At 36.1% G+C, this 10,000-nt stretch overlaps 1 protein-coding gene across 1 annotated transcript in view; it reads left to right on the top strand.

Annotated features, from left to right (window-relative positions):
- LOC106872610 (uncharacterized) overlaps positions 1 to 10,000 on the top strand; it is a 61,237-nt gene that overhangs the window by 42,664 nt on the left and 8,573 nt on the right. The window contains exon 2 of the mRNA XM_014919649.3: positions 1,686 to 1,837. Coding sequence (XP_014775135.1) covers positions 1,686 to 1,837 — 152 coding nt within the window. The remainder of the gene's footprint in view (positions 1 to 1,685; positions 1,838 to 10,000) is intronic.

The following is a 10,000-nucleotide window of genomic DNA, read 5'->3' as shown; positions in this document are numbered from 1 at the left end:
AAACTCGAAAAGCTAAGGTTTCAGGCAAAGAAGTAGAGTAGACTAGCTGACACATTCTGCAAATTTAATCTGTAATGGGAACAGGGAAAATATGCAAGACCTTATTAAATTCTGACTTGTAAGTTCTTGCTATTGTTGCTTTCTAAATGTCAATGATATATATATATATATATACAGCCCCTTTCTTTGTAGACTGCATTCAAAGATTAAGAAAAGAAAACATAGATACGTAACTTACATACTAATAAATATATTTACAACCTTTCATAAATAACTTACATGCATGAATACCTTACATGCATATATATATATATATATATATATATATATATATATATATATATATATATATATATATATATATGTATTATATACATTCCTTTCAAGCATACATACATACGTTCGTACATATATGCAAATATACATGCATACACACATACCTATATAAATACATCCAGATGTAGGGGAGGTTAGAAATATATCAATTTCTAATACTGACACAAAGTCACATATTTGTACAGAAACGGGTATAGTATTGGTTACATAAACTTTCAGCATGCTCATGGTACTTATTTTACTAAAACCTGAAGGTGGAAAAAGCAAAAAACGATATTGCAATGTTTGGCCTTAGATGATAAATGGACATGTCTAAATTGCACGAGATTTGGTCTAATGTTTTACCGATTCTCGGCTCAAGGAAATACAATCAATTATAGAATTAATTCATGCGTTGTATAATGTCTAATGTAATTTTCATCATATACAAATCAACCAAGTCAAACATCAGCTGAGGATATATCCTGGATATTTGACTTAGTTTTGCCTTGAGCTCCGGGATTCATAACACCGAAACATAAACTGGACGCCGATCGCTATTGCTGGAACTCATTTTGCAGCTGAGTGGACTGGAGCAACATGTAATGAAGTGCTTTGCTGAAGAACACAACACACTATCCACTCTGGGAATCGAAACCACGATGTTTTGATCCTGCATATTGGATGACACATAATTGTGATGCTTTGAATGTCTGATCCATAGGATTATTACCTTACGAATATTCCAGGATAAAATATTTGTTCTTATAGATAAAAGATATGTTGTTACATGTGAATATCTTTTATTATGAGAGAGAGAGAGAGAGAGAGAGAGAGAGAGAGAGAGAGAGAGAGAGAGAGAGAGAGAGAGAGAGAGAGAGAGAGAGATGCAAAAAAGGAAACCACCATACGTGTTCAAAAGGTGACTAGGGACTGATTTGAGGCAGTTCAAAAATGGCATCAGAAGAGAATCAGAAACTAATGAAAAAACTAACTATGCGTTAGAAATAAAGGTTTCGTGTTTGAAACGCAACTTGAGATAATATATTGATGTATAACTAGTGCACATGAATACGATTGGGGAAAAGAGTCCAATCGAAAAAGCACACAAATACGAAAGGTGATATAATAGATGTTGACGAGGTGAAAAGATTGGGCGAAGTGCTTAATACGCTCCCTGAGACGCGAGATACTTCAAGAGACACGGAAGGAAGAAAAACGGACACAAATCTTTTAATTTTGAATTCTAATGGTCTGTCTATGAATTATATTTAAATATTTTAAAAGCATTTCGTTAACGATTTAGATCTTAAAGAACATTTTTGCATAAGTTTTTGCTATATATTTAAAAATTATGTTTGTCTTTGTAGGTTACACCTCAGAGTTTAGCAGCCAAGAAAGGACTTCGGCCTGGTGATGTCATTCTCAAAATATGTGGTAATATTGTTAAGGACATGAATAACGAACGAGCTAAGATGGAAATTCTTAGAGCTGGCAATGAACTGGACCTTGTCATTGAGAGGTGAGTTGCTGGGAGTCTTTGTGCTTATCATGTATTGTATATTCCGGTCTCGTTGACACAGTGTTGTACAGCTATTGAGTGTCACTCAGTATAAGGCTACCAAAATGTGCGAGGTTCTAAGGGTTTAAGCTGTTTGTCAGTTTATAAGAAGAAGTTACATCACAGTCTTTCATCAGCGTATCGCTAGCTTTTGCCAGTAATTCAACTTTATAATCATTTATTGGTCATAAATAGACAAATACCTAATATTGAAGCAAATATACTGCCGGTCAAGGAACATAGCGTTAATGTTCTGACCACTTGTTTTCTCTTACTCTTTAAGAATCATGTACAGATTCACTTGTTGAAATATCATACATGATTATCTGAAAACTCGGAATGTTTTCTGGTAAATGAAATTTATCTTTGAGTTCTCTTCACATGATAATTCAAAGAAGTCTGCATGTACTTGCATGATTTTCATTGCCGTCTTCTAACCCATAAGAGGATATAAACAGAACACCTAAAACTAAAGTACTGATTTAGTGGCTTCTAGTCTGGGGTCTGCAAAGGTAGTACTGGGGTATCGTGAACTAAATTCAATATATATATATATATATATATATATATATAAAAGGATAGGTATATTAAAAGGGGTCCGTGGGAAAATGCATTTAAATAAAAGGGTTGGGAACCACTGTGAATAAGTCGGGAACCACTGAACTAATTAGTTATAACTATCTTGCTTTATTTACAGTACTAACTGTACCACAACGTGGTAATTATTTATCGAAAGTTATTTGTGTTTAGAGGGAGCAAAGCAAAGTGTTTGTGAAAAGTCTGCTAGCTCTGACTTTTCAACTCAATACCGAATGACTAACACCGATTAAATAACAAATAACTTATTTTTTCTGCCAAGGGACAGAATATCATAACAGTAGATTCTTTACTCCAGCTTTATGGTTTAAAACAGATTCGAAGTAAATCACATCCCCTGAATGAGACGCCAGCCTATCACTGATATCATTCTCAGGTGGTTTAGCTGACCTGTTCTCGACAACTAGATGAACAGAGTCAATGTAGATTATAGAGAGTGAAGGCGCGTGGCTTAGTGGTTAGGGCAATCGGCTCACGATCGTAAGGTCGTGAGTTCGATTCCCGGCGATGCGTTGTGTCCTTGAGTAAGACACTTTATTTCACGTTGCTCCAGTCCACTCAGCTGGCAAAAATGAGTAGTACCTGTATCTCAAAGGGCCGGCCTTGTCGCGCTATGTGTCACGCTGAGTCTCCCTGAGAACTACGTTAGGGGTACACGTGTCTGTGGATTGCTCAGCCACTTGCACGTTAATTTCATGAGCAGGCTGTTCCGTTGATCGTATCAGCTGAGACCCTCGTCGTCGTAACCGACGGAATGCTTCTATTCCTATTCCTATTCCTAGATTATAGAGATTCTGCTGGGAAATGTAGCGAAATAACTTCAGGAGATTTAAGCTAAGAACCGATGTGTTACAAAGCAATAATAACTCGTCTCGTAGGATTTCTCAAATCTGTGAATAAGTTCAGTGACTTTCTGAATTGATGGAACAGATTTTTCTCGTTTCACACAATTTACACCAGTGCTACTTCAGAACATTCTTCGCTTTTGAGTCCATTTTCGAATATCTTCGCTTGGTCTTGCGCATTTCGAAAGTATCCGGCCAGTATTTATTGGGCCCAATGTTTACTCAGAAGTAAACCGGAAGTTTTCATCCATCAGCTTTCTATCTCTTTCCTGTTCTAACGAAGCAACTCAGCATACTTTCCTTCGTTAAGGACAGAAATTGCTTGGCATTGATTCTGTCTGAGATGAAAATCCTTTATGCTCATATATTTTATTGAAATATTAGAACACACACACACACACACACACACACACACACACACACACACGCTCATATATATATGTGTGTGTGTGTGTGTGTGCATGTGTCTGTACACACGCACAAACGCACGCACGCATGCACGCACACACATACGCACGCATGCATGCCCGCACACATGGACACATGCACTCACACACGCATGCACTCACACACGCATGCACTCACACACGCATGCCCGCACGTCCCCACGCACGCACGCACGCACGCACATATCACCATTTCTGATAAATCACAATAGCCTTCCAAATATAATCCCCGCATGTTAAGACAGTTTCTCCGTTGACTGTCTATACTAATTATTTATCCCTTTTTTAGTCAACTCCTCTATCTCTTATTGATAATTTCATTACAAAGGGACGTCGACAGTTTATACTCATGTATCCCATCAAAGGTTTATAGATAAATAAGGAATCATCCAACAGAATCTTGTGCGAAAGGTTCCATATTGTTTCCATCTGGGCACTGAAATTAGATCCGAACTTTTTATTCATCTTTGAAGGGTGAAACGTTTCGGGAAGATCTAAGAAACATTAAGATCTATAACTGAAACAGATTAAACTCATTATGTGGTACAAAACTTCTGGATATTTTACGAGAATAGGAAGTGAACTTAAAGAATATTTCTCTTTTCATTTTCGATTGAAACAGTTGCTGAAAGATACTTATAATAATAATAATAATATCTAGTATACAGTCAGTATTTTTTCAAGAAGTAACTTCTAATATTTTCAGTGTATGAAAGATTACACACATACACACACACACATACACACACACACATACACACACACACATACACACACACACACACCTACACACACACACACACACACACACACACACACACGTATACATATTATATATGTACGCATGTATGTATATTTGTATGTTTGTGTGCATGGCTGTTTGTATGTATGTATGTATGTTTATTTACTTGTATTGTACTGTGTTGTTATATATATATGTACGCTTATGTGACGTTCATTATGCTATGTGACTCCCAACATCTCAGCCTTCCGCATGAACGCCACAACGCAGCAGATGGATAAAGACCAACACATTACAACGGTAGGTAACTCGGAACATATTTCTCAACATAAATGAAAAGAAGACATCACATGTAATTTAAGTGCAAGGCTTAAAGATTTTCTATTTGAGGAAGAATGTGATGTGACTTTCATGACGTTTTCGGTTGCATTGCCTGTGTAAATGTAGTGAATATGTTCCAAATGGTTGTCAAATGTTACTTTCTACTCAATGGTTTCGTCCAAAATCATTGTATGAATCACTAGGAGAGAGGTAAATTAAGGATAGCAGGCGTTAAGTAGAATTACTTAATCAAGCAAAGAGTCTGACTCTAAGTTAATAACATTGTTATTAACCCTTACTTAAAAACATCGATGTTCATAACAAGTTGTATGCCTGGTTTGCATAAAATACGAATAGCTGTGAACACGTACATTCATCACACACACACACACACACACACACACACTCATCACACACACACTCATCACACACACACACACACACTCATCACACACACACACACACTCATCACACACATACACACTCATACACACATGACACATGCACATATGTTATTTATGAATATACTATATGTATGTGTGTATGTGTGTAAGTTTGTATGTGTGTGTATGAGTATGTTTTTTTTTATTTATTTAACCTTTGGATATCACATTCAAATGTTTAGTTGAAAATATCAATCCAAGAGCTCACTTTAGTCCGGTATTTATATAATCGATCTATTCATTATCAATATGTTAAGGGACTTAATAAATCAACAATAGTTTTCAAGTGGCGTAAATGTAAACACAGTCACACGCACAAATATACATACATACATGCATACATACATACATACATACATACATACATACATACATACATACATACATACATACATCAGCTCCTACGTTTGCAAGTGGTATACAAGAGCAAATTCATCAGCTACGTCGTTGTGTCGAAATATATCTCAGTATAAATTTCCCGGAACATTTTGATAATCTTGTGAGAACAATGCTGTAAATATTTCTCGGAAAAAAATAGTTTTAAACCATTGTCTTTTAACGGATATATACTCAATATGTAGGGACTCAAGTTTTATAAATTCCTTGTAAATTTGAAAGATCAAATGATTCCGCGTTTAGTACATGAGTCATTAAAATCAACAGCAATATTGAAAATAAAGGTTTTAAAAAATAAGAAATCTACTTAATAATAATGCGAAGAGTCATCAAAATAGGCAGCAATACTTCCAATCTTGAAACCTCAAAATAATAAGAAAAAAATAGTTGAATAAGTTGGAGGATATACTTTGAGATCACGAAAAGTCATTACATAAATCTATTCTTATATAATTTATCGAGCACCGTCTTCATTATATTCTTTACTCTTTACTCTTTTACTTGTTTCAGTCATTTGACTGCGGCTATGCTGGGGCACCGACTTTTGTCGAGCAAATCGACCCCAGGACTTATTCTTTGTAAGCCTAGTACTTGTTCTATCGGTCTGTTTTGCCGAACCGCTAAGTTACGGGCACGTAAACACACCAGCATCGGTTGTCAAGCGATGTTGGGGGATAAACACAGACACACAAACATACACACACACACATATATACACACATATATACGACGGGCTTCTTTCAGCTTCCGTCTACGAAATCCACTCACAAGGCTTTGGTCGGCCTGAGGCTATAGTAGAAGACACTTGCCGAAGGTGCTACGCAGTGGGACTGAACCCGGAACCATGTGGTTCGTAAGCAAGCTACTTACCACACAGCCACTCCTACGCCTATATGTTTACGCCTATTATGTTTAGTAAAAATTAAGTTTCAACGCATTTTAAAAAACTGCCGCTTCATTCATAATGGAACCTTCGATGAAATAAACTGTCTCAATTTAGAGATTTGGGATACCAACAGCGACACCAAAATCAGATCCAAGTAACAAAATAAATACCACTGCCAAAAAGACGCTGAACGGTTTGAAGTATGCAGGTTTTAGCGTTCACAGGTGTAGGCTTTGTACCACCGTGAATGGGTTAGTGAAAAATAACTCAAGGCTAGTGGATTAGTGAAAATAAATCGTAGTTTCTGTACTTTTGTTTGTTGACTCGTGGCTAAAGCCGTGTACGTACTGTAACACAAGTAGTTTACTAGCCACTTATATACTGGTGTCTACTGGGTGACCAATCGTTTAACAACTCGCATGCTTCCGTCCATTTACCATTACATGAAGAATTGTGTTGTCCTCATCTAGTCTTTATTGTCTAATGAAACCATTAAACATTGGGGCATCTCCAGAGCGACATAAATCTGGATCAATTAAAATAAATCACACAAACGTGTCTATAAATGCATGTATTTGCAAGCACACTTACGTACATGCATGCATTAATATGTATCTTGTGTCTGCATGTATATTTAGACACGGACTTATACTCACAAATATAGTGTATGAACGTATGTATAGATCTACGTGTATGTATGTACGTATGTATGTATGTACGTATGTATGTATGTATGTATGTATGTATGTATGTATGTATGTATGTAAACAACTTTCAATAAAAGTTTGATGATAATCCAAGTCTATTAAGTCTGGAGAGAGTCATTCTCTTTGAGTGCCTTATTACTTAACGCACCAGGGTGCGCCCTGCGATCGAAGTATCGGTTGCATGTATTATCCCTCCTAAAGATTCCTACGTGTGTGTGTGTGTGTGTGTGTGTGTGTGTTGTTCCGTAATAAATCACAAGCTAGACCTTCTCTTTTGGGAACTGCTGTCAAAATGAAACTTGGATTATCACCAGACTTTTATTGAAAACTGTTTATAAATATATTGTGTTTATTTAATGAAATATCTGGAAATGACAACTACAGAAGCTTCGTGATATCTAATATCTTTCGGTTTCAATACAAAACAGCACTGTTTACAATATCGTTATCTTTAAAAGGAAACTCATTGTTTTCGTAATTACGTTATCAGACATGAAGGTATAATATCTTTAACATACACATGACTGTTATTTACATATTTCAAAGTGACTCTATATTTATTCAAACGGTTTCTTTAGTAAAATAGTAAATAAAAGGCTATTTGGCTGGCGATGATGAAACTTAATTGGCTACGTGATAAAAGAATTTTGTTTCAAGTGTTACTTTCAACTACCTTATTGACAGCGAAGAAGTGACGAGGTTTCGATGAATTTCCGGTTATTTTTCCCAAGGCCCGACTTTTCGTCCGGTGTCAATTTGTCCAACGTCACTTAGTCCACGGCTTTTGGTCCGACGTCTTTTTGTCCGATGAAGTTTTTTGTCCAACGACTTTTTGTCTAATTTTAAATAAACTCTTTAGAAAACAAGGTGAACATCTAAATCAAATAATCATGACGAATTTTATCGATAGGATTTGTCGCTGGACAAAAAAGATCATCGGACAAAAAAGACGTCGAACGAAAAGACGTGGACGAAAAGACGTTTGACGAAGTGATGTCGGACGAAATGACATAGCACCATTTTTCCTTCACAGGAAATACGTTTATATGAATGAAATTTATAACAATTTTTCAAACAAGGAAGGAAATATAATATCCGGTAGGGATCAGGAGAACACTTAGTACCAGCTTCCGATTATTCATATGAAATCTCAGACCCCTCCCACGAATTATGTAACGCAAATATATATATCTACACATCTATATTTACACACGTAGTCACACATATATATGTGTATGTGTGTGCATGTGCGTGTGTATGTGTATATACACACATACATACACACGCGCAGGCACACACACACACACACACACACACACACACACACACACACACACACACACACACACACTCACACATGCACACACATATATATATAATCTAAAACAAAAATATGAGTAGTAATATTTATGTAGTCGTGGGTTATAGTCGGTCAGAAAGTTACCATCGGTTTCACGTCTATTATTGCTCTTAGCCATACAGGCGACTCGTCAAACCTGTTGGCCGGTGGAACATGACCACGTTACTGATGGAGGTAATGTAAAGAGGTTATGTGCCTCTGGTCAGCAGGTCTGGTGAGCTGCCTCTATTGCTAAGAGCGATAATTGATGTGAAGCTTACTGACTGGCCATAACTAACTACATGATATGTGTGTGTGTGTGTGTGTGTGTGTGTGTGTGTGTGTGTGTGTGTGTGTGTGTGTGTGTGTGTGTGTGTGTGTGTGTGTGTGTGTCTGTGTGTGTGATTGTATGCATGTGTGAGTGATGTGCGTGAGTATGTGTGTGTCTGCGTGTATGCCTGAGCTTATGTTCACATACATGCAACTGGCTTACTTCTCTATTTCACTCTTCACTTTAAAATGTTTCAGTTAAATCCACTTGACGCACATATACACGCCCTTCTTTGAGAAGGCCATTATCATCAGATGCTGTCATTCCTCCGGTAAAACTGACACCTAATACCTGTCGAAGAAAACTTAAAAGACTGAATGCCCAACACGTTTTCCTGTTTATATAAAAGACGCATTTACAAACACGCTTTCACTCAAAAACATAAAGATTATAATAATAAATAGAATAGGATATGTGTGAGGGAGTGTAGCAATAGGTAGAAACAGGGAGAGGGAGAAAGAGATAGAGAGATAGAAAGAAAGAGAGAAAAAGAGAGAGAGTGATATACAGATAATAGAGAGGGAGAAGTACAATGAGTATCATATACTACTTCAGAGAACGGGAGAAGAAAAGACTTAAACGAAAGATGACCGACGAGGCACTGCCACCGACACATTTGTCAGCTGTGGATGTTGACTAGAACTAAATCTAAAAAGCAGACGACACTGTAGACAGGAGGAAATGGAAATAGCAAACGACTCATATCACGTGACCGAAGGGCGAGAAACAATCACTGTGTATTCTCTTTCAGATGTTTATGTCATGGTTGTAACGTAATTTAATTTTTGTCATATATATAAATATATATATATATGTATAATACATGCATACATACATACATATATATATATATATATATATATATATATATATATATATGTATGCATGTATTATATATATATATATATATATATATATATATATATATAATACATACATACATACATATATATATATATATATATATATATATATATATAATACAAGCATACATACATATATATATATATATATATATATATAATACGTGCATACATACATGCATACATACATATATATATAATACATGCA

This window comes from Octopus bimaculoides, chromosome 9, assembly GCF_046866305.1.
Source record: "Octopus bimaculoides isolate indiv1 chromosome 9, ASM4686630v1, whole genome shotgun sequence".
Lineage (NCBI taxonomy): Eukaryota > Metazoa > Mollusca > Cephalopoda > Octopoda > Octopodidae > Octopus > Octopus bimaculoides.
This window is presented reverse-complemented; position numbering and strand designations above follow the sequence as displayed.